Source organism: Pan troglodytes, chromosome 19 (assembly GCF_028858775.2).
Source record: "Pan troglodytes isolate AG18354 chromosome 19, NHGRI_mPanTro3-v2.0_pri, whole genome shotgun sequence".
NCBI lineage: Eukaryota > Metazoa > Chordata > Mammalia > Primates > Hominidae > Pan > Pan troglodytes.
The window spans coordinates 18,904,502-18,929,624 of record NC_072417.2 but is presented as its reverse complement, the minus strand read 5'-3'; the positions used below and the strand labels follow the sequence as shown (position 1 = coordinate 18,929,624).

The 25,123-nt window shown below is 46.4% G+C and overlaps 1 protein-coding gene across 2 annotated transcripts in view; it reads left to right on the top strand.

The window, feature by feature from the left end:
• The window catches only part of B4GALNT2 (beta-1,4-N-acetyl-galactosaminyltransferase 2), a 35,803-nt gene extending 19,613 nt beyond the window's left edge, over positions 1-16,190 (top strand). For both annotated transcript variants that reach the window (XM_054670290.1, XM_054670291.1), the window contains exons 5-11: positions 2,991-3,028; positions 5,461-5,641; positions 6,984-7,070; positions 10,539-10,726; positions 12,566-12,706; positions 15,143-15,362; positions 15,985-16,190. In XM_054670290.1, coding sequence (XP_054526265.1) covers positions 2,991-3,028; positions 5,461-5,641; positions 6,984-7,070; positions 10,539-10,726; positions 12,566-12,706; positions 15,143-15,362; positions 15,985-16,190 — 1,061 coding nt within the window. The remainder of the gene's footprint in view (positions 1-2,990; positions 3,029-5,460; positions 5,642-6,983; positions 7,071-10,538; positions 10,727-12,565; positions 12,707-15,142; positions 15,363-15,984) is intronic.
• Positions 16,191-25,123: the final 8,933 nt, after the last annotated feature.

Sequence of the window (25,123 nt, the reverse complement as noted above, 5' to 3'; positions counted from 1 at the left end):
TGCAACCTCCACCTCCCGGGTTCAAATGATCCTCCTGCCTCAGCCTCCCAAGTAGCTGAGATCACAGGCGTCTGCCACCATGCCTGGCTAATTTTTTGTATTTTTAGTAGAGACGGGTTTTCACCATGTTGGCCAGGCTAGTCTCGAATTCCTGACCTCAAGTGATCTCCTCACCTCGGCCTCCCAAAGTGCTGGGATTACAGGCATGAGCCACCGCGCCTGGCTTGATGTGATTTCATTTCACGTTAGCCTTATTGTATCCACAACTGGGAATCTCCTTTAGTAGCCGTGACCTCCTGGGGCTCCAAGATAACACAGGAGAGGACAGAAATCTGTGTGCCTCAAAGAATCTTAGGACATAATTGGCTTTTCAATGTCCTCCAGCATCATGGGAACAGGCAAAACATAAGCCACTCTGTAAAGAGTGCTTTTTTTTTTTTTTTTTTTTTTTTGGGACGGAGTCTTGCTCTGTCACCCAGGTTAGGGTGCAATGGCATGATCTTGGCTCACTGCAACCTCCTTCTCCTGGGTTCAAGCCATTCTCCTGCCTCAGCCTCCCAAGTAGTTGGGATTACAAGTGCCTACCACCACACCTGGCTAATTTTTGTATTTTTAGTAGAGATGGGGTTTCACCATGTTGGCCAAACTGGTCTCGAACTCCTGACCTCAGGTGATCCACCTGCGTTGGCCTCCCAAAGTGCTAAGATTACAGGCATGAACCACTGAGCCTGGCCGGCAGTGCATTGTGAAAAGAATATTTATGTTGGTTAAAACTGCCCTCCACGATGGATTTTTACACACCCCTCTAGTTCAGCATCACATTCCTCATCAGAATAAAGTGGAATATTATCAGAGGGACCAGAAGGATGAGCCTGCAGGCACAGATGTCCCCTCCCAGTGCAGAGATGTTGGATTCTGTGGGTCTGTCCAGTGAAGTCTTCTTCTGCTTGTGGGCTCTTGGCATCTGGAGGCAAACAGCCCCCCGAAACCTGCAAGCCCCAGAAAAGACCTCCAAGTAAGGTCTCGGTGTGGTGACACCTGGGGATCTGACATATCTCATGGACCCAGCCGAGCTCTCTCCAGGTCCAGCACTGAGGAACATGACAGATACCTGAATTTCACAAACCACACCTCAAACAGGTGAGATGAGAATGACTGCCTGAGACAGAGGGGGATGCAGGACATCAACAGATGGCATGTCGCACACAGAAGGAAGGGCAAGGTCCCAGACAGGGGACAAAGGGGACAGGGAAGCAGAGATGAGAGTTTAGTAAGTTATCAAAGGCCACATAGAGAGGATGTACTTGAATTCGAATTTGAATTAGTCCTACTATGAGAACAGAGATAGATTCTAAAGTAAATGCATTTGGGGTCAAGCACTAGTGTTCTTGAATAGCCATCTTAAAAACTGTTTTTCATTTTGGATGATTCATTTCTTATTGTGATAAAATATATATAATGGGCTGGGTGCAGTGGCTCATGCCTGTAATCCCACCACTTTGGAGGCTGAGGTGGATGGATCACTTGAGGTCAGGAGTTTGAAACCAGCCTGGCCAACATGGTGAAACCTTGCCTCTACTAAAAATACAAAAATTAGCCAGGCATGGTGGTACATGCCTGTGGTCCCAGTACTCGGGAGGAGAATTGCTTGATCCTGGGAGGCGGAGTTTGCAGTGAGCTGAGATCACACCACTGCACTCCAGCCTGGATGACAGAGTGAGACTCAGTCTCAAAAAAAAAAAAAAAAAAGGACTGGTGCAGTGGCTCACACCTGTAATCCCAGCACTTTGGGAGGCTGAGGCTGATGGATCATTTGAGGTCAGGAGTTTGAAACCAGCCTGACCAACATGGTGAAACCCCATCTCCACTAAAAATCGAAAATTTGTCGAATGTGGTGGCTCACACCTGTAGTCCCAGCTACTGGGGAGGCTGAGGCAGGAGAATCACTTGAACTTGGGAGGTAGAGGTTACAGAGAGTTGAGATTGCGCCACTGCACTCCAGCCTGAGCGACAGAGTGAGACTCCATCTCAAAAAAAAAAAGTATATATATAAAATATAGAAACATATATATTATATTAATATTATATAAAAACATATATATTATTATTTATAATATATAAACATAAAATCAACAACTTTTTTTGTTTTTGTTTTTGTTTTTTGTTTTGCGACGGAGTCTTGCTCTGTCGCCCAGGCTGGAGTGCAGTGTAGAGATCTCGGCTCACTGCAAGCTCCGCCTCCCGGGTTCACGCCATTCTCCTGCTCAGCCTCCTGAGTAGCCGGGACTACAGGCGCCCGCCACCATGCCCGGCCAATATTTTTTTGTATTTTTAGTAGAGACGAGGTTTCACCGTGTTAGCCAGGATGATCTCGATCTCCTGACCTCGTGATCCGCCCGCCTCGGCCTCCCAAAGCATTGAGATTACAGGCTTGAGCCACCGCGCCCGGCCAAAATTAACAATTTGAACCATTTTAAAGTGTATACTTCAGTGACATGAAGTATATTCATGTTGTTGTGCAACCATCAGTCACCACCAGAACTTTTCCTTCATTCCCAACGGAAACTCTGTACCCATCCAACTGAATTCCCCACTGTCCCTCTCCCTGGCCCCTGGCAACCACCGTTCTGCTTTCTGTCTCTATGGGTTTGGCTACTCCAGGTGCCTTATACAAGATGATTCATTATTCATCCATTGCTTCCTCCCCTTCAGTAACAGAGATTCCCTGAAGGAACTGAATTAATTCACAGCCTCCAAAACTGAGGACGGGCATCAGAGGTTTTAGAACCGTTGGGGTTTGAGAAAGACCACGAAACACCACTTAACAGAGCCCTGGGGAGAGGCGCACGTGTCAGCAAACACTCTGGGTGGGAGGTGACACTTGAAGGAGCTCTCAAGGATGTGCAGGAGTCCACGAGGTTGGCGAGAGCAGCGGGGAGCTGCAGTGTCTCTCATGAGCAGTTTTCTTTCCTTTTCCCTGTGTCCTCCAGGCCTCCAGTTTGAAGGACCCGATGCTCCCGTCTATGAGGTGAGTCCTTCTCCCAGCCCCTCTTTGCACTTGGTGTCCTGTCCTCATTCCCTCAACTGTGGCTGCTCTCAGCCTTTGACGGAGTCCCTGTCCAGGTTCAAGGTCAGACATGAGCCCAAGGAGGGAGGGGATGGAAGGGTGTGTAGAAAACGTAACTTCTAGCCTTGGGAGTGGCTGGAGTTCCAGAGAGGACTTCCCAGACCACACTGAGGAATGGGACCCACTGGCTGCTGCTGCTTCTGGTGCAAGAGGAAGCGGCCACTACAGCCATGGGCTCTGGCACTGCGTGGCCTCTGTCAGGGTTAGGGCTGGTAGGACAGACGGTGCTTGTGCCCTGCCTTCCTTTCCCCACTTTACGCAGCTCCACATCAAGATCTTATGGTGCTATATCTGATCAGTGGGATGCAAATTGTGCCCAGAACCCTAACCAAGAGGAATCTGGGAAGTGTGGTTTTAGTTTTCCCACCTTTACATGTTGGTCAGAGGTTGGAATGGGTGATGAGTGAGCAGATCGGCAAGGCCTCCACCACCTGTCACCATGGAGTTCTTGTTTCTCTATGTTGTCTTCTTTTTTTGAGACAGGGTCTCACTCTGTCACCCAGTCTGGAGTGCAGTGGCGCAATCATGGCTCACTGCAGGCTTGACCTCCTGGGCTCAAGCAATCCTCCCGCATCAGCCTGTGAGTAGCTGGGACTGCAGGCACGCACCAACAAACCTGGTTAATTTTTTTTTTTTTGAGATGGAGTCTCACTCTGTCACCTAGCCTGGAGTGCAGTGGTGCGATCTCTGCTCACTGCAACCTCCACCTCCCGAGTTCAATCGAGTCTCCTGCCTCAGCCTCCCAAGTAGCTGGGACTACAGGCATGCACCACTACACCCAGCTAATTTTTTGTATTTTTAGTAGAGACAGGGTTTCACCATGTTGGCCAGGCTGGTCTCGAACTCCTGACCTTAAGTGATCCATCTTGACCTCCCAAAGTGCTGAGATTACAGGCATGAGCCACCGTGTCTGGCCCCTGGTCACTTATTTTTTATTTTTAGTAGAGTTGTGGTCTCGCCATGTTGCCCAGGCTGGTTTTGAACTCCTGCGCTCAAATGATCCTCCCACCTCGGTCTCCCAAAGCAGTGGGATTACAGGCGTGAGCCATGGTGCCTGGCTATATTGTCTTCTTCGTAGTCCTGCTCTGGACCTGAATTCCCTGCTGCGCGTAGTTCCATGCTTATCATCTCTCTTCCACACTGGAATACAAGCTTCATGAAGGCATTTACTGCTGTTTTCCCAGTGCCTGTAACTCGGTTTTTAGAAAGTGTCTGTTGACTGACTAGTATCAACAGTGTCGGGAGTGACACTATTCAATTTCCTTTAATAGATAACTGCGATGACTCACAGAAGGCAAGAGAAGAGAGTGGCTGTGGGGGTAGCAATGGGGTGGAGAGGAGTAAGCCAGTTCTAGCTGCATTTTGGAGGCAGAGCTGAGAGGACTTGCCGCCAGATGGGCTGTCTGTGTGCAGAAAAGGGTAGAGCAAGGAGGACTTCCCTTGGGGCCTGGAACAACTGAGTGGATGGAGGTGCCATCCACAAGGCAGAGGGAATGGAGGTGAGGGTGGGAGGAAACAGGTTTTTAGAGGAAAATCAGTAGTTCCATTTTGAAGACAACAAGTTTGAGTTGCTTGTGAAAGGTCCCAGCAGTTGGATCTCAGAAAGGTAAGCTGAGACTTACTACAATGTGACCCCATCTGCAAAAGAACGGGTTTTAAGCCATGGAAACAGATGAAATCTAGCAGGAAGGTGTGGAGTAAGAAGGGAAAAGAGTCTAGGATTGGAGTTTGAGACCAGCCTGGCAAACACGGTGAAAGCCCATCTCTACTAAACATACAAAAACAAATTAGCCAGGTGTGGTGGCTCATGCCTGTAATCCCAGCTACTCAGGAGGCTGAGGCAGGATAATTGCTTTAACCTGGGAGGTGGAGGTTGCAGTGAGCTGAGATCATGCACTGCACTCCAGCCTGGGTGACAGAGCAAGACTCCATCTCAAAAAAAAAAAAAAAAGGAATCCAGATCAAGGTCTGAAAAACTCCATTTGGAGATATAGAGAGAGAGGAAGAGGAGGAGTTGTCAAAGAGAGGTCAAAAAAGGCTGTGGGTGGAATAAGAAGCCAAGAAGAACGGAACCCTGCGAGCTGAGAGATGGGAATGTTTCCAGAAATGGGTCCTTTCATCCTTGGGGCCCCAGGACTTGGGGGGTTGGGGGCGGGGGCGCTAGCACAGTGACTCCCTGCAGAGCCAGCCCTACACTGTCAAGGGCACCCTGGTGCTTCTCCCCTCACCCTTATGTGCTCTGCCCTGGCTCCTGGCCTGGGTATGTATGTACCTTTCCAGGGAGATATTTTCCAGTCCCTGCATTGAGCATCATTCTACCTCACCCACCCTAGGTCACCCTGACAGCTTCTCTGGGGACACTGAACACCCTTGCTGATGTCCCAGACTGTGTGGTGCAGGGCAGAGGCCAGAAGCAGCTGATCATTTCTACCAGTGACCGGAAGCTGTTGAAGTTCATTCTTCAGCACGTGACATACACCAGCACGGGGTACCAGCACCAGAAGGTAGACATAGGTGAGAGCCTGTCCTTGGAGTGCAAAAAGCTTAGGGATCCAGAAGATACCTCTGGGCCCTTTCAAAGTCTTCCTCCTTCAGGAAGCCTTCCTGTTTTTTGTGTTTTGTGTGTGTTTGTTTGTTTTGTTTTGTTTTGTTTTGTTTTTTGAGACGGAGTCTCACTCTGTCACCCAGGCTGGAGTGCAGTTCTGTGATCTCTGCTCACTGCAACCTCCGCCTCCCAGGTTCAAGTTATTCTCCTGCCTCAACCTCCCAAGTAGCTGGGATTACAGGCACCTGCCACCATGCCCGGCTAATTTTTGTATTTTGAATAGAGACAGGGTTTCACCATCTTGGCCAGGCTGGTCTTGAACTCCTGACCTCGTGATCCACCTGCCTCAGCCTCCCAAAGTGCTGGGATTACAGGCGTGAGCTACAGCGTCTGGCCTGCCTGCCTGCTTTTAGGATTCCTTCCCTCTTTCCTCTTTCTAATCCCAGACACATAATTTCATAATTACTGTACCCAGTACTATCCCCACATTGCCATTGACCCCATAGAGCCACTCGAGGAGAGAACAAATCATGCTGTGCGCTTTGCACCTGGTGAGAACCATTCAGTTCTTTTCCCAGTCCTCTGCAGCTCTCAAAGCTGAAGATTTCCACTGCAGTAGAGGAGGGAGCCAGCCTGTGCCTCAGCATCTTGTCTTGGGCACTAATAGGAAAGAACTGGGAGAACTCCCCTTTCCAAGGGCTTTGTCTCTCCCCTCCTTCCCTCCCACCAAGAAATTCTAGGGAGAACAATCCCTGCCACTCTCAGGGCAGCCTGAGTTTCCTTCTGGATGAGTTAAAAGCACCCTTTTCTCTTTTGACCAGATACACAGGATGCATTCCCAGGACATCAACAGAAAAAAATGTAACACGGTTACAGATGCTATTCATGGCCACTAGCTAAAGAGATAGTTCTCCCTACCTTCAGATTTTCAAACATTCCTCTTCATAAGATTACCCTGTGAGGTAAAATAGGGTGGGTATTTTTATCCTGGTTTTGCAGACAGATAAAAAAATCAGATAGTAAATGGTAAAGTCAAACTTAGCCCAGACCCTCTGGTTTCAAGCCCACTCCACCCTAACACATTCTCACAGGGGAAGAAATGTGAACTTAGGAGTCATTCAGCACGTTGCCCCAGGGACACAGCAAGGCGGAAGCCTGAATGCCAGAGACTCTATGGGGTCCTTGATCTCATCCCAGCCAGGACTCTCTCCACCAAACCTGTACTCGCCTGTCATGGTGGCTTCCCGGGGTGGCATGGAGTTTAATCCAGACATGACACTCCCTGTGCCATTATCTTATTTCTCCCTCCAGTGAGTCTGGAGTCCAGGTCCTCAGTGGCCAAGTTTCCAGTGACCATCCGCCATCCTGTCATACCCAAGCTATACGACCCTGGACCAGGTAAGGCCCTTGTCCTTGGGGCTCCGTGGTGGCAACCCTGTGAAGCTATTGGTGAAATTCAGAAGGAATCACCTCTGAGACGGAGGAGAATTGATCAAAATGACAGCTCTGATATGCTCCCTGACAAGCTTCGTGTGGAGGAAAAAAACTCTAAGACACAACCCCCTAAAATTGCTTAATTATATTTAACTTATTATGTGGTTGTGTGCTAATTTTGGGGAAAAAAGCTAAAAAATTATAACATTTTAGTAAGTAATAATAATAAAAAGAATGGTATTGAATCAAATTGGAAATCCTGATATAAACCCAATACATGTTGGAATTTCACTGTGTGATAAAGACATCTTGTCTGGCCGGGCGCAGTGACTCATGCCTGTAATCTCAACACTTTGGGAGGCCTAGGTGGGCGGATCACCTGAGGTTAGGAGTTCAAGACTAGCCTAGCCAATATGGTGAAACCCCATCTCTACTAAAAATACACAAATTAGCTGGGCGTGGTGGCAGGCACCTGTAATCCCTGCTACTCTGGAGGCTGAGGCAGGAGAATCACTTGAACCCAGGAGGTGGAGGTTTCAGTGAGCCGAGATTGCGCCACTGCACTCCAGCCTGGGCAACAGAGCAAGACTCTGTCTTGAAAAAAAAAAAAAAAGAGAGAGACAGCTTGTCAAATTAAAGGAGGACAAATGAACAAATTAAAAATTGGCTTTTCAAAAAATCACGTGAGATAATGGTGTAGCTATATGAAAGACAAAAAGTTGGATCCAAGTGTGATGGCCTGCACCTGTAATCCAGCTCACACCTCTAATCTCAGCTACTCAGGAGGCGGAGATGGGAGGATCGCTTGAGCCCGGGAGGTCAAAGCTGCAGTGAGCCATGATCACCACTATACTCCAGCCTGTGCAACAGAGCAAGACCCTGTCTCAAAAAAAATTAACAATGAAAAATAACTTTTAAATTAGAAGTAAAACTTGAATCTATGCCACAGTTCATACCAAGATAAATTCAAATTGATCAGATATCTAAATACATTTTAAAGTACTAGAAAAAAAAACCTGTAGTTAATTTTTAATTAGCTGGGTATGGTGGCATGCACCTGTAATCCCAGCTACTGGGGAGGCTGAGGCAGGAGTATCATTTGAACCCTGAAGGCAGAGGTTGCAGTGAGCCGAGATCCTGCCACTGCACTCCAGCCTGAGCAACAGGGCAAGACTCCGTCTCAAAAACAAAAAAACAAAAAAACTTGTAGTTTCAAAAAACATTCTTAGGGTATAAGGCATGACACAAAACTCAGAGACCATAAAGAAAAAATTAAAAATATAAAATATATAAAATTTTATATATTAAAATTAGCAAATTTTTTTCTTTTTGAGACGGAGTCTTGCTCTGTTGCCCAGGCTGGAGTGCAGTGGCACGATCTCTGCTCACTGCAAGCTCCACCTCCCGGGCTCACACCATTCTCCTGCGTCAGCCTCCCAAGTAGCTGGGACTACAGGCACCCGCCACCATGCCTGGCTAATAAAATTAGCAAATTTTAATAAGTAAAGTCAAATAACAAAGGACAAATTGGGAAAAAAATCTTCGATTCACATTAAAGACAAAGGTCTAATTTTACTTAAGAGCATCTATGACTCAATAAGAAAAGAACACCCAATAATGGAAAAATGCACAGTTCAGAAAAAATTAAATTCAGTAACACTTTTAGCCATTAAAATATATGCCCACTCTCACACTGAGAAAAGTGCATATGAAAACTACTTTCACATCAAAAGGTTTTGGACAGGGCTGGAAAAACAGCATATCAACTGTGGTTAGGAATGTAAATTGGCACCTCTCGGGAGGCAATTTGGCAGTTCCTATCAACATTTTAAATGTGTATATCCTTCAGGCCAGCAATTCCACTTCTAGAAATTATCCTACAGATATTTATATCTGTGTGAAATGACATTTGTTCGATTGCAGTGCTGTTTGCAATGACAAAAAACAGAATGGGCTGGGCGCAGTGGCTCACACCTGTAATCCCAGCACTTTGGGAGGCCGAGGTGAGCAGATCACTTGAGGTCAGGAGTTCAAGATCAGCCTGGCCAACATGGTGAAAACCCATCTCTACTAAAAATCCAAAAAATCCAAAAAATCCAAAATCAGGCATGGTGGTGCATGTCTGTAGTCCCTGCTACTTGGGAGGCTGAGGCAGGAGAATCGCTTGAACCTGGGAGGTGGAGGTTGCAGTGAGCTGAGATCATGCCATTGCACTCCAGTCTGGGTGACAGAGCCAGAAACTGTCTCAAAAAAAAAAAAAAAAAAAAAAAAAAGGGCAAGAGGGTGGCACAGGGGGAGGGTTCTGGAACAACTTCTATCCAAACGACTTCTGATTTTTGTCATTCTGGGAAAGTGGCTCTGTGCACTCACCCACAAACAGGTAGGGTTGTGGCTTCCAGCATGCATTAACTCCAGCTGGCCCCATGCCATGCAGACATGGCAACTGCACAGTCAGATGCCAGTTCTCCGTTTAGTGGCTGAATCCCAAACACATCTGCAGCTCCAGTTGTGGCATCACGGGGTCTTTTCCATAAGAAAGCTGTCCCCTCTCCAGTCTCTTATACGTCACATGCCTTAAGATGGACAATTCTGTCCAGGCCTTGTGATCTCCAAGTATTTGGAGACATTTCTAACCGTGTCTTCCTGAGGATAGAGATCAGGTAAGCTTTTCTCTAGGAGTTGCAGATGATGGTAGAAGCAAGTCTCAAGATTTGTAGATATTTTCTCGTCTTCCTGGGCTTCATGACCCTCCATATTGAACCCTTAGATGGGCAAAGCTCTGTGCATTTCAACTCCTAATATTAAGATGAAGGCCAGAAGCAGTGGCTCATGCCCATAATCCCAGCACTTTAGGAGGCCGAGGCAGGTGGATCACCTGAGGTCAGGAGTTTGAGACCAGCTTGGCCAACATAGTGAAACCCCATCTCTACTAAAAATACAAAGATTAGCTGGGTGTGATGGTGCATGCCTATAATCCCAGCTACTTGGGAGGCTGAGGCAGGAGCATCACTTGAACCTGGGAGGCGGAGGTTGCAGTGAACTGAGATTGCACCATTGCACTCCAGCCTGGGCAACAGAGGCAAAACTCCGTCTCAAAAAAAAAAAAAAAAAAAAAAAAAAGGAAGAAAGCAGGACATAATAAGCAAAGTGCTAACAGGCAGGAGGTGTAAAATGAAGCATTCAGACAGACAGTTGGGAAATGACATAGTGGAGCCAACAGAACCAGGAAATGCAACAAATTGGGTATGTTGTAAATGTCTTTATTTTCTAATGCAACTAACAAACTCTTATTAAGCACCTCCTGGGTACAAGAGGCATGAGACCCACAGACACTGACAGGTTATGGCAGAAAGAAGCCATCAGATCAAAGCAGGAAAAGACAGTGAAGCTTCCTACAGGACAGAGCTCTGACACCCACTGTTTTCTGCCCAGAGAGGAAGCTCAGAAACCTGGTTACCATTGCTACCAAGACTTTCCTCCGCCCCCACAAGCTCATGATCATGCTCCGGAGTATTCGAGAGTATTACCCAGACTTGACCGTGATAGTGGCTGATGACAGCAAGAAGCCCCTGGAAATTAAAGACAACCATGTGGAGTATTACACTATGCCCTTTGGGAAGGTATGTCCCTCTCAGATTGGGTGGCACCTGCATTCCAGGACAAGAGGGCCCCAGGGTCAGGTTCTACCCTGGATGGGGCCGCTTCCTCAAGGGTCTTCCCAAGAAAGCAGAGTCCAGGAGTGGGAGTGGGTGAGGGCTGTCCTCTGAGTCCCATTGCTGATTCACAGAGAAATTGGTCACCCTCACTTCTCTGCATTCATGAGGTGGTTATTCCACCTTTCCTCATTTTTTTTTTTTTTTTTTTGAGATGGAGTCTTGCTCTGTCGCTCAGGCTGGAGTGCAGTGGCATGATCTCAGCTCACTGCAACCTCCACCTCCTGGGTTCAAGTGATTCTCCTGCCTTAGCCTCCCGAGTAGGTGGGATTACCAGCATGCACCACCACACCCGGCTATTTTTTGTATTTTTAGTAGAGGCAGGGTTCACCGTGTTGGGCAGTTTGGTCTCAAACTCTTGTCCTTAGGTGATCCGCCTGTCTTGGCCTCCCAAAGTTTACAGATGTGAACCATCACACCCAGCCTCTCATTTCTATTTTTTTTATTTTTCATCTTTTTTGAGATGGAGTCTTGCTCTGTCACCTAGGCTGGAGTGCAGTGGTGCAATGACAGTGATCATGGCAGCCTCAACCTTAAAGGCTCAAGTGATTCTCTCAACTCTGCCTCCCTAGTAGCTGGGACTATAGGCATGCACCATAATGCCAGGCTAATTTTTAAAAATTTTTTGTAGAGATGGGGTCTCACTGTGTTGGCCAGGTTGGTCTCGAACTCCTGGGCTCAAGAGATCCTTTCACCTAGGCTTCCCAAAGTGCTGGGATTACAGGCGTGAGCCACTGTACACCGCTCCCATCTTTCCTCATTTCAGATGTGGAAATCGATTGGGGTCCTTATAAGCGACTTGAGGTCTCTGACATCTCAAAGATTCCTGACATGTAGAGAAATCTGTCATCTCCATGATTCTACCAGAGCTAGGGTCTTGGTCTCTCTCTCCTCTTTCTCTCTCTCCCTCTTTCTCCTTGACTCTCTCTCCCTCCCCACTCTCTCTTTCTCTCTCCTTCTCCCTCTCTTCTTCCCACCTTCCCTCTCTCCCCTACCTTTCTTCCTCCCCACTCTCTCTTTCTCTCTTCTTCCCACCCTCCCTCTCTCCCCCCACCTCTCTCTCTCCTCCCACCTCTCTCTCTCCCTCCCCACTCTCTCTTTCTCTCCCTCTCTTCTTCCCACCCTCCCTCTTTCCCCCCACTGTCTCTCTCCCTCCCTACTCTCTCTCTCTCCCTCTCTTCTTCCCACCCTCCTTCTCTCCCCTCACCTTTCTCTTTTCCTCCCCACTCTCTCTTTCTCTCTCCCTCTCTTCTTCCCACCCTTCCTCTCTCTTTCCCCCCACCTCTCTCTCTCCTTGCTACTCTTTCCCTCTCTCATTTTCTTCCTCCCTCTCTCTCCCCCTTCCTTCCTCCAAGGACAAAGGAGGAAACGAATATTATACATACCAGATGTCCTTCAAACTTGACATCTTACAGGAGACAAAAGGAGAGCCATAGAAACGGTCAGGTGAAAAGGGACTTCAGCCCATTTATATAGGCCACAGAGCCAAGGAATGACTTTCTAGCCTTTCTTTGTCTCAGTCTTTGATCCACATAGTCACTGTCCCTTCCACACTTTCTCTGAGACATAGACTTCCTTCAACCCTGTGGTTCACAGCCTTGGCTGCACACTGGATTCGCTCGCACCAATTCTGACGGAATTTGTCTGGAGTGCATGCAGCCTGGCTGTTGGGAATTTAGAAAGCTCCCCAGGTGATTCTAATATGTAATATGGGCAACCACTCCTTTAACCTCATTTCATCTACAGGGTTGGTTTGCTGGTAGGAACCTGGCCATATCTCAGGTCACCACCAAATACGTTCTCTGGGTGGACGATGATTTTCTCTTCAACGAGAAGACCAAGATTGAGGTGCTGGTGGATGTCCTGGAGAAAACAGAACTGGACGTGGTAAGGGACAGTTGCCAGTTTCACCCAGCCACAATCTGTAGAGATGGAGAAAAGGGGAGAAGAGAGCAGGAAGAAATATATAAGAGAAGAGGAGGGGGAGGGAGGGGAGGGAGGGGAGGGAGAGGGGCTGGTGCAGGAGGTGAATAGGCCAGTGCAACCCAGGTGGAGAGTGCTGCACCAGCTCACGCCTCCATACTGACTTTTCTTTGAGTAAATTACACCTCCTCCCTCATTTGCAATTGTTTTCTTTTAAAATTGTGTGTTTATGCAGCATTTCTAACTCCTTCCGTTGACTAGTATGAGATTAAAGACAGGAGCATTCTGGTTCTATCACACAACATTAAAAACAGTATAAATGGTACAAAGCTTTAAAAGCACACACGGCACTAATGACATTCTAAAAAAGAATAAGAAGAGAATAATAAAAACAGCCTAGGTGTGATGGCTTACACCTGTAGTCCCAGCACTTTGGGAGGCTGAAGCAGGAGGATCGCTTGAGCCCAGGAGTTCAAGACCAGCCTGGGCAACATGGCAAAACCTCATCTGTATAAAGAAATACAAAAAATTAGCCAGGGATGGTGGTGTGCATCTGTAGTCCAAGCTACTCAGGAGGCTGAGGTGGGAGGATCACCTGAGCCCAGGAGGTCAAGGATGCAGTGAGCTGAGATTATGTCACTGCACTCCAGCCTGGACGACAGAGTGACACCTGTCTCAAAAAAAGAAAAGAATAAAAACATCAAAAGTAAATTCACTGTAGAAAAGAAAAAGGGGCATGGATGAGAAGGTAAGTGGTGTCGTGATCACAGTTAACTCTACTGCAAGTGGACAATCCCCAAAACACCTAGATCAGCAAAGACATCTCTTGGCAACTCTTACAGAGACCAGATCACAATAACTTAAGAGAGAAGATGTTCCAGCTCATGTAACAACCACACTGGCAGCTGAGTTGGCTCCAGGATTATCCTGGATCAGCTTCTTTTTCTTGTTGCTCCTCAATCCTTTGGTCCCTGGCTGCATGGCCAGGAGGAAGAGGGGAAGAGGAAGTGAAGGGAGAGCAGGTTTCTTTTAAGGATGTGATGTAAACGTTTCTCGCATCGGTTCTAAATCATACCCCTTCAGCCAAAACTTTGTCACACAGTGAAACCTTGCTGCAAGGGAGGTGGGGAAATGCAATCTTTTTTTTCTTTAAATAATAAATGGGCTTTTGTTTTTTATTTTTATAGATTGAGGGGGCCCAAGTGCAGATAGCTTATACACATGTATTACGTAGTGGTGAAGTCTGGGCTTTTAGTGTACCCATTACCCGCATAACGAACATTGTACCCCACAGGTAATTTTTCAACCCTCACCTACTCTTTTTTTTTTTTTTTTTTTTTTTTTTTTGAGACAGAGTCTCGCTCTGTCACTTAGGCTGGAGTGCAGTGGCGCAATCCCGGCTCACTGCAGCCTCCGTCTCCCAGGTTCAAGGGATTCTCTTGCCTCAGCCTCCTGAGTAACTGGGACCATAGGCACATGCCACCATGCCCGGCTGATTTTTGTATTTTTAGTAGAGACAGGGTCTCACCATATTGGGCAGGCTGCTCTCGAACTCCTGACCTCAGGTGATCCACCCACCTCAGCCTCCCAAAGTGCTGGGATTACTGGTGTGAGCCACCACGCCCAGCCTAACCCTCGACCACTCTTAACCTCCTACCTTTTGTATTCTCCAGTGTCTATTATTCCACACCGTATGCCTGCATGTACCCATTGTTTAGCTCCCAGAAATGCAGTCTTTAGCTGACTAGTTGACTATGTCGTGAAACTCAGAAGGGTCATTTATTAAAAGGAAGAAGGAAAGAACGGGTGATGGGGGACAATGAGCAGACTTTACCACATCACCCTTAGAGGATTATGATTCTTTCAGAAATAGATGTACTTGCTCATCTGTTGTGCTCAGGCTCAAACATGAAAATGCACATCTCTTCCATGAGTGCATGGATAGGCAGCTCCAAGAGGTAAGCCAGGAGCAGAAAATACTAGGAAGACAGCTCGAGACAAACAGCTCCCTGCAAGAAATCTAGCAAGTGGAAACTCCACAAATGGACCAGTGCACACAGGCTGCCTCTTACCTGTACTGCAGTACTCCTCTCCCAGTGGAAGGGAGTGAGTTATCTTCTTCTGGAAAGATAACCTTCTTTGGTCTTGGGTAAGGGTTACTCATGCCAAGGAGATTTTCTGGGGTAGACAGGAAATAAAAGAGCCCAGGGACCCAACAGTGGTGTAGTGAAAGCCATGGCCACAACAGCAACAAGGGAGTAACTGAGGGATAATTTGAAGGATAGATAGAGAAATAACCATTCTTGTTATAACAGAGGTGCAGTCCAGCAAGTCTTCCTGGAAGAGGCAGGATGAATATTGATCTGCACTCTAACATGGATTTCTCTGCCTGCTGGCTAGGTAGGCGGCAGTGTGCTGGGAAATGTGTTCCAGTTTAAGTTGTTGCTGGAACAGAGTGAGAATGGGGCCTGCCTTCACAAGAGGATGGGATTTTTCCAACCCCTGGATGGCTTCCCCAGCTGCGTGGTGACCAGTGGCGTGGTCAACTTCTTCCTGGCCCACACGGAGCGACTCCAAAGAGTTGGCTTTGATCCCCGCCTGCAACGAGTGGCTCACTCAGGTGGGAAGGCTGAAAGAGTGAGGGAGGGAGCTGGGCTGGGAATTAGCTGCAGAAGTTTGTTCTTTCCAAGGGCTGTACCCGGCTGGCTGATCATAGTCGCTTGCCCAGTAGCAGTACATCCCTTTTCCCTTTCCCCTTTCTCCCCAGACTAGGGAGCTCTTGATCTCTCTTACCTCCCTCCTCACGTCTCTTTGACTTCTGTGTCTCCTGTAGGCTGCCCTTCTTTTCCTTCCTCTTCCTTTCCCTACAGCTCTGTCTTCTTCCTCCTTTCCCATGCTGCTTCATATTCTATTTTTCCAGAAATCCTTTCCTATTAACTGCTCTCTCTTTCCCTCTTACTCCATCAGCCCTGGAGTCCGCAGTTCTGTCCAGTTTGAAAGCCAATCTGTGCCACTCTGCCTCTGTGCCCATATCTCTGCCTGAGAAATGCGCTTATTTATTTCCTTCCAACTCATCAGCAGGGACAGGCTCCTAGAGTTAAGGGTGTGGCTTCACATGGGGCTGAACCTCCCCAGTGTATGAACTGTGTCCTCTCCCTGGGACTCTCCCCCACCAGACCAAGAATAGTGCCCACTTTTCTGACCGCAGCTCCCACTTCCTTCTGCTCTCCCTCTCTTTGCAGAATTCTTCATTGATGGGCTAGGGACCCTACTCGTGGGGTCATGCACAGAAGTGATTATAGGTCACCAGTCCCGGTCTCCAGTGGTGGACTCAGAGCTGGCTGCCCTAGAGAAGACCTACAATACATACCGGTCCAACACCCTCACCCAGGTCCAGTTCAAGCTGGCCCTCCACTACTTCAAGAACCATCTCCAATGTGCCGCATAAAGGTGTGAGGGCATAGGAGAAACACTAGGCTGGCTGGTTATGGTATCTATAGCAGGCCACCAAAAACTGGACTCCTGATAGGTGAACATTGTACCAAACCAGCTGGTGGGTAGGGAAAAGGGAAATGGCTCAGTTACTGGAAGTACCAATCAAAGGTGAAGGGTCATTGGAAATGAACCAGTCACTGACCAGGGCAATGGAGACTGTATTAATAGCAATGATGATTTGTACAATGCCCTGCCTTTTTTGAAGCATTTGCATGGGCAGTATCTCACATCATCTCATCTGATATCACACAAAGACGACATTGGTTGGTGTCCTCAGTCAAAAGAACAGCTGCCTGGTCCTTGATAGTTGTTTGGTGGAAATTCTGTCACAGTCAGAAGCATCGGATCCAGCATCACTGTCATCCCTACATTTTTATTAGGTTCTATCTTGTAGACTCAAAAAATGTGAACATTCCAGGGTCCTTGCCTTGAGGAGGTTTGCAGCCTGGTTCAGTTCAGTCCAATCACAGAATTAGGCAGCCGGGGTCAGAGGATCAGAGAAGGGAAGGGGTCACCAGGTCCCAGGTGGTGGAGGAAGACTCCGTGGAGTGAACTTGTTAGGAGCCTGAAAGCAGACATTCAGGCATCAGAGAGGGTAGGAGGGCCCTGGGGCCATCCCACTGTCCACCAGAACAAAGGCTGCCCTGGCATCAGACTCACTCCAGACCTTTTCCAGAATGCCAGGGATTGAACTCAGAGCCCATGCCAAGGCATGATGGTGAACAGACAGTGTGAGTGTGGTGACAAGCCACTAAACTCCAGGGACCTGAGGCCAGTTGCTGGTCACTCAAAACTCATGTCATTTACAGAGTGGTTCCATCACTCTGTTGTTGGATAAGCCTCTTTCTGTTGCCTAGGGGTTGGCAGATTGCCAAGACCAGCTTGGTCGTGGAGACCCTAACCCAGTGGTGCTAGAGGAATTAAAGACACACACATAGAAATATAGAGTGTGGAGTGGGAAATCAGGGGACTCACAGGCTTCAGAGCTGAGAGCCCTGAATGGAGTTTGACCCACATATTTATTGACAGCAAGCCAGTGATAAGCATTGTTTCTATAGATTATAGATAAACTAAAAGTATTCCTTACAGGAAACAAAGGGATGGGCCGAAACAAAGGGATGGGCTCTGGCTAGTTATCTGCAGCAGGAACATGTCCTTAAAGCACAGATAGCTCATACTATTATTTGTGGCTTAGGAATGCTTTAAGCGGTTTTCCACCCTGGGTGGGCCAGGTGTTCCTTGCCCTTATTCTGGTAAACCCACAACCTTCAGTGTGGGCATCATGGCCATCATGAACATGTCACAGTACTGCAGAGATTTTGTTTATGGCCAGTTTTGGTGCCAGTTTATGGCCAGATTTGGGGGCCTGTTCCCAACACGTTCCCCTTTTTGTTTTCCAAAGTGATAAAAGCAAAGGCAGCTTTGTCACGGTGAGCTAATTCTCACAGGAGTCAGGATCCGCACCTGCAGACTATACAAAGACAAACAACACAGATTAAAAGCACAATCATCATTGAAATCACAGAGCTTCCAAGTGTCTTTATCCACTTTAATGGGTTAATATCTGCTAATCTGTCTGCAGCTCCTTCAAGCACTCCAGTTCCTGGCATTAAGGTCAAGTGTGCCTGGGATGCTTTAAATATTTGTTCTTTTAATTTTGCAATATACAAAGACAAGTTTGTAGAGTGTCCTTCTAGATGCTTTTTTATTCTTTCCCAAATTTTGATCTTATTAACAGACATTAATAGTTTCCACAAATCCTTATGTTTAGCTTCTACAGTGGACCATATCATTTGAGGTTGAGGTGCCACTATACCGCCATGTTTCCAGATAATGGGAACTCTTGCTGTATTTCTTACCATTTCTACCATCTGACTGTTTTGTTTAGACCAGCTGAACATAGTGTGGCTGTGGCACACAGACTGAGAGGTGTAATTTAAGCTAAACATCCCCTTAGGGGACCAATCAATAATGATTCCATAGGAATCGTTGCACAGCACCTCTACCTGTTCTGCAATGCAATCTTCCCAAACAAGTACATTCATTATTTCTGGCCAGGTCCAATTCTATTTACAGATAGGTTTTGAGCTGCCTTTGCTTTGCCTCAATTATAGGAGCAGATTTATTATGGTAAACATTAAGAGCAGAAAGCATGTGTAACTGTGTCACACAGTGATTACATCCAGGCATTATTGCCAGCCAAGATTGATAAATATGCCCAATAAGTATAACTGTTCTCTGTGTTGTTCCTTGTTGAAGGAATACTCATGGCAATGGTGATCACCACTATCATATCTATCATTAAATTACTCATTGTGACTGGTTGTCCCACTTTCCTCAGGTTTTCTTCCACCATCTGTGACAGCTTCTTGATCTGTCCCCAGGTAGGTGGCTGTGTTCGACAGCTGTTGATCATGATAGTTGGGGTCCTCCTCAGCATCAGTCTTGACATGGCTGCAATCGGGGGATCTTCGGGATCCTCCTGGAATCTCTTCCTCAGCATCTGGCTCGTGGTAAGGTTTCAGGTATCTTGATGGCACCCAAATTGGCTATTGATTCGGTCCTGGAGAAACACAAGCATAACCTCTACCCCAAGTTATTATTTTACCTATATCCCAACTTTTTGTTATTGGATCTCTCCACCAAACCAGTTGTTCTGCTTCTGTCTTTGCAGCTGGTTTCTGTAGATGCTGTTCAGCTGCTGGCCTTTAAGCAGGCTCAAAAAATTTAAAGTCAATAATGCTAGAATCAATTGCATATGGGGTGTCCCGTAGTCCCTGCTTCTCCCCTATCTCTTTCCCATAAATGTATAGGTACAGAAGTTATAATTGGTTGAATAGTCCCAGGTTGTCCATCGGGCCCTTCACAATGCAAAATATAATTACTTTGATATACTTCAGGGGCTTTACCAACTCCAACTATGTTAAATTGAGTGGGTTGAATTTGCCACGTGGACAGCCAGTGCTGTAGAGAAATGATTGAAATGTCTGCTCCTGTATCTACCAAACCTTTAAATTTCTTTCCCTGAATAGTTATTTCACAGGTAGGATGTTTATCAGTAATTTGATTCACCCAGTAAGCTGCTTTGTCTTGTTTATTTGTGCTTCCAAATTCTCCTATTCGTTTAATTTCACTTTTCCCCATTTCCACATACGGCACAATCAGAAGTTGTGCTATACGCTTTCCTGGCTCTGCTTTCCAAGGAAAAGAAGTAAATATAACAATTTGAATTTCCCCATTGTAATCTGAATCAATGACTCCTGTATGTACTTGCACTCCTTTTAAATTTAAACTAGATCTACCTAGAGGTAATCCTATCATCCCCCCTGGTAAGCATCCACAGACCCCTGTTGGAACTTTTTGTGGGGATTCCCCAAGCATAAGGCTCACAGCTTTTGTGCAGTATAAATCTACTGTGGCACTACTGGCTGTGGCGGGGGACAGACATTGTACAGGGGTGAGGGAGTGAGCTATAATATTTCCCTGTTGATCTGGGGGGTATGTCCTAACAGGGAACTGCCAAGCCTCTATATCACCCTCTTGTCTAGCTGGCTCAATTCCTGCCTGAATAGAACTGAGAGCAGTCACTCGAGGCACTGCTAGAACAGTCACTGGGGCAACTACTTTTCACCCAGTGTCCTCTGGAAAAGAAAGATCTGTAGGGTCAGGTCACTCTTTTTCTTCAAAATAATGAGGGGGTGAAGAAGAGTAGGGACAAACCTCTTCCTCATTTGCCGCTTTAGCTTCAGCCAGCAAACAAACCTGCTGTGTCATCTCTTCTGTTACTTTGTTATACTTTCCTTCCTTCTCATCATTAGTGTGAAAAGGTTCTAAGGTGGAACGCACCAGAGCCCACACTTGTCCCATTGTTACGCTGATGTTTCCGAGCTCCCCTTCTTACTCACCATGGGGATTGCTTAAGGGTACTCGGGTGTCCTCCAGCTTAGTTCCATATTCTCCAACCGTCACTCCGGCGACCCTTCAACTGGGGTTCAAGCCCCACGTTGGGCGCCACTTGCCGACACCAGCTCGGTCGTGGAGACCCTAACCCAGCGGCGCTAGAGGAATTAAAGACACACACACAGAAATATAGAGTGTGGAGTGGGAAATCAGGGGACTCACAGCCTTCAGAGCTGAGAGCCCCGAACAGAGTTTGACTCACATATTTATTGACAGCAAGCCAGTGATAAGCATTGTTTCTAAAGATTATAGATTAACTAAAAGTATTCCTTATGGGAAACAAAGGGATGGACTGAAACAAAGGGATGGGCTCTGGCTAGTTATCTGCAGCAGGAACACGTCCTTAAGGCACAGCTCGCTCATGCTATTGTTTGTGGCTTAGGAACACCTTAAGAGGTTTTCCCCCCTGGGTGGGACAGGTGTTCCTTGCCCTCATTCCAGTAAATCCACAACCTTCAGTGTGGGTATCATGGCCATCACGAACATGTCACAGTGCTGCAGAGATTTTATTTATGGCCAGTTTATGGCCAGATTTGGGGGCCTGTTCCCAACAGCAGATTCTATGACCACTTCAGCCCTGCCTTTACAGTTTCTGTTTACCTGTAAACTTTTTCTTCCTGTGGCCTAGGGTAGTTCAGGATCGCTAAAAATGTGTTCTGTGATATATTAATAAAAATTCCTGAAAAATGGACTTACAGCAAAATTGATTTTGGTACTCAAATAATTTTGAAAAATATTGCATGCTATGTCTCCTTCTTGTAAGGTTGCAGTTCACATTAGTGTAGTAAAGCCTCTGAGAAGACCTGAGGTAAGGAAATCTCTTTAACTTTGTTTAATTCAGCATTTCTGAAGTACAGTTAGAGACTAGCAGTCATTTTTTATTCTCCCAAAACAGAACTGAGCACACACCTCATTCATTGTATGTTGTAAAGATTATATTGCTATAACTTTTTTTGTATAGTAACATAGCTATAGGCCGGGCATGGCGGTTCACACCTGTAATCCCAGCACTTTTGGAAGCCATGGCAGGAAACTTGCTTGAGCTTCAGGAGTTTGAGGCCAGCCCAGGCAACATAGCAAGACCCCATCTCTAGTAAAAAAAAAAAAAAAAAAAAAAAAAAAAAAAAAAGATGAGCATAGGCAGCCTTTGATTGGAATAAAAAAAAAGATAAACAAGCATAGCTATATAGGAAAACAACATTGCATTGTCCCATCCCAATGCAGTCCCATATGACTCCCCTTAGTTCCAAGCAAGAAGAGCACCTACCTGGACCTTGTGCTCTAGAGTACCTTGCATGTCACAAACGTGCACTTACTGACAAAGCCCAGGGCATCTCTGTCACTTAGGATCCAGTGCTTGGCACTAGTACAGCATGACTGGTAACCCTAAACATCCATTCTTGGGACTAATGCTATTCAGGCCCCAGGGAAATACTTCTCCGCATCTCTTGCCTTGTGTCATCAAAAGACAATTGCATCCAAATGCAACGAAAGTTTGTGGACAGCGCTTTGGAGTACTGATAGGATTTTGGCTGCAATGTGCCTAGGTAAAAGGAAAAGACAAATTTTTAAATTTGCCAGATTCTGCCGGGCACAGTGGCTCAAGCCTGTAATCCCAGCACTTTGGGAGGCTGAGGTGGGTGGATCATTTGAATTCAGGAGTTTGAGACCAGCCTGGCCAACATGGTTAAAACCCTGTCTCTACTAAAAATACAAAAATTAGTCGGGTGTGGTAGCACATGCTTGTAATCCCCAGCGACTTGGGAGGCTGAGACAGGAGAATTGCTTGAACCCGGAGGTGGAGGTTGCAGTGAGCTGTGATCATGCCACGGCTCTCCAGCAGCCTGGGCAACAGAGTGAGACCCTGTCTCAGAAAAAAAGAAAGAAAAGAAAGTGTTGGTCAGGCACAGTGGGTCATGCCTGTAATCCCAGCACTTTGGGAGGCAGAGGCGGGAGGATCACTTAAACCCAGGAGTTCAAGACCAGCATTGGCAACATAGTGAGACCCTGTCTCTATATTTAAAACTTTTTTTAAGTAAAAAAAAAAAAAAAATTAAAGTCTTGCCATGAAAAATGTCAGCTCAACTAAAACCTTGTGCTTAGGAATTCTGACACAAGCCCTTATCTCATTGCAGGCTGATAACAAAGAGCTCCCAGACCAGGCCTCAGAGCACACTTTGAATAGAATTGCTTTAGATTAGTGATCAGCAAACATTTTTGTAAAGGACTAGATAGTAAATATCTTAGGTTTTGTAATCCACATAAGGTCTCTGTTACATATTCTTTTAAAAAGATAACTCTTTAAAACTGTAAAAGCCATACTGAGGGCTTAAGGGGCCATTCAAAAACAAGCCATAGGCTGCATTTAGCTCTTGGCTGTAGTTTGCTGCTTTACTTAAAACTGTTCTTAGAGTACAAATTATGTGAACAATCTTGATTATAAAAGCATAATTAGTGATTTTGTTGAAATAAAAGCAAGAAAATTAAATTATGTGGGATAAATATATGATAATTTACAAATTATATATATGTGTATGTGTCTTTGTTTTTTTGTTTGTTTTTGAGACAGAGTCTCACTCTGTTGCCCAGGCTGGAGTGCAGTGTTGTGATCTTGGCTCACTGCAACATCCGCCTCCCAAGTTCAAGCAATTCTCATGCCTCAGTCTCTCTAGTAGCTGAGATTACAGGCACCCACTACCATGCCCAGCTAATTTTTGTATTTTTTGTAGAAAGGAAGTTTCACCATGTTGACCAGGCTCATCTTGAACTCCTGATCTCAAGTGATCTGCCCACCTTGGCCTCCCAAAGTGCTGGAATTATAGCCGTGAGCCACTGCACCCAGTCAAGTGGTGGTTTTTTTGAACAACTGAGAGTAGGCAACATATCAAAGCAATGGAATTTATTTATTTGTTTATTATTATTATTATTATTTTGAGACAGAGTTTTGCTCTTGTCACCCAGGCTGGAGTGCAATGGCGCGATCTCGACTCACTGCAACCTCCGCCTCCGACATTCAAGCGATTCTCTTGCCTCAGCCTCCTGAGTAGCTGGGATTACAGGCATGTGCCACCACACCCGGCTAATTTTGTATTTTTAGTAGAGACAGGGTTTCTCCATGTTGGTCAGGCTGGTCTCAAACTCCCAACCTCAGGTGATCCGCCCACCTCAGCCTCTCAAAGTGCTGGGATTACAGGAATGAGCCACCACGCCCAGCCAATTTAATTATTATTATTATACATACCTTGGTGTTCAGTTGATGGATTATTGATGTTTGGATGAGTAAGAACAAATGGCTCAGTGCGGTGGCTCACACCTGTAGTCCCAGCAGTTTGGGAGGCTGAGGTGGGCTGATCACCTGAGGTCAGGAGTTGGAAACCAGCCTGGCCAACATGGTGAAACTCTATCTCTACTAAAAATACAAAAAATTAGCTCAGCACGTGGCATGTGCCTGTAATCCCAGCTACTCGGGAAGCTGAGGCACGAGAATCACTTGAACATGGGAGGCAGAGGTTGCAGTGAGGTGAGATCATGCCACTGCACTCCAGCCTGGTCAACAGAGCAAAACATATTTAAAAAAAAAAAACCCCAAACAAACAAAACCACCACCACTTTACAATTCTTTTTAATTTTGCCACTATAATGACATCTTTGTCAAGGTAAGAGGATAGAACATTAAACAGTTTGCTAGCTTCATTTTTTATAGCTTTAAATATTTACAAATAAGGATGTTGGTTTTCATGTGTACTCTTTTTTTTAATCTTTAGAGACAGAGTCTCACTCTGTTGCCCAGGTTGGAGTGCAATGGCGTGATCTCGGATTCAAGTGATTCTTGTACTTCAGCCACCCGAGTAGCTGGGACTACAGGCATGCATCACCATGCCCAGCTAATTTTAGTATTTTTTGTAGAGATGGGGTTTCACCATGTTGGCAGGCTGGTCTCAAATACCTGGGCTCAAGCAATCCTCCCACCTCAGCCTCCCAAAATGCTGGGATTACAGGCTTCAGCCACCACGCCTGGCTTGCTTAACCTAATTTGAGTTGGTTCCTGTTACTTATAAACAAAGTGTCCTAAATAATACAACCATGCTGTACAACTGCCTATTTCCAAAACAGAAAGGCATACATAAATAGAAGGTTTTCTCCTTTGGGCAGTTTGGAAGCAAAAACCAGGTCACAGACAATACCAGCCACATAGGCTTTCCTCCAGCCTTGAGTTTCAGACACAACCAAAGAGCCTGGACCAAACCAATGACAAAGCTATCCTTCCAGGACACTGAGTATCCCCCTGATATTTTCTGCTAAACTCCAAATTTCAGGAAAGCTGGGTACAAATAGCCAAATAATTGCATGGGCCTCCAGGGGGCGCTCAAGCCTGCCCTCCCTGTTTCCTTTACTTCTTCCCCACCCGCTTAACCCAGGAAAGGAAAACTGCTGCTGTGCTTTTGGAAAGGACGGATCTTATTGGCTACTGGGCTACTGGTCTCTTTCTTGCCTGCATAGGTATGTCTATTTCCTGCGGCTGAAATAGAAGTTCGGCCTGAGGTCAGCTGGCTTCTTCTCCACTCTTAGGAAGGTATTTGATTTTTTTTTTTTTTTTTTTTTTTGAGATGGAGTCTTGTTCTGTCGCTCAGGGTGGAGTGCGGTGGTGCGATCTTGGCTCACTGCAACCTCTGCCTCCCGGGTTCCAGCAATTCTCCTGCTTCAGCGTCCCGAGTAGCTGGGACTACAGGCGCGTGCCACCATGCCCGGCTAATTTTTTTTTTTTTTTTTTTTGTATTTTTAGTAGAGATGGGGTTTCACCATGTTGGCCAGGATGGTCTTGATCTCTTGACCTTGTGATCCGCCCGCCTCGGCCTCCCAAAATGCTGGGATTACAGGCATGTGCCACCACACCTGGCCAAAAATCTCATAATGGTTTAAGAAGGT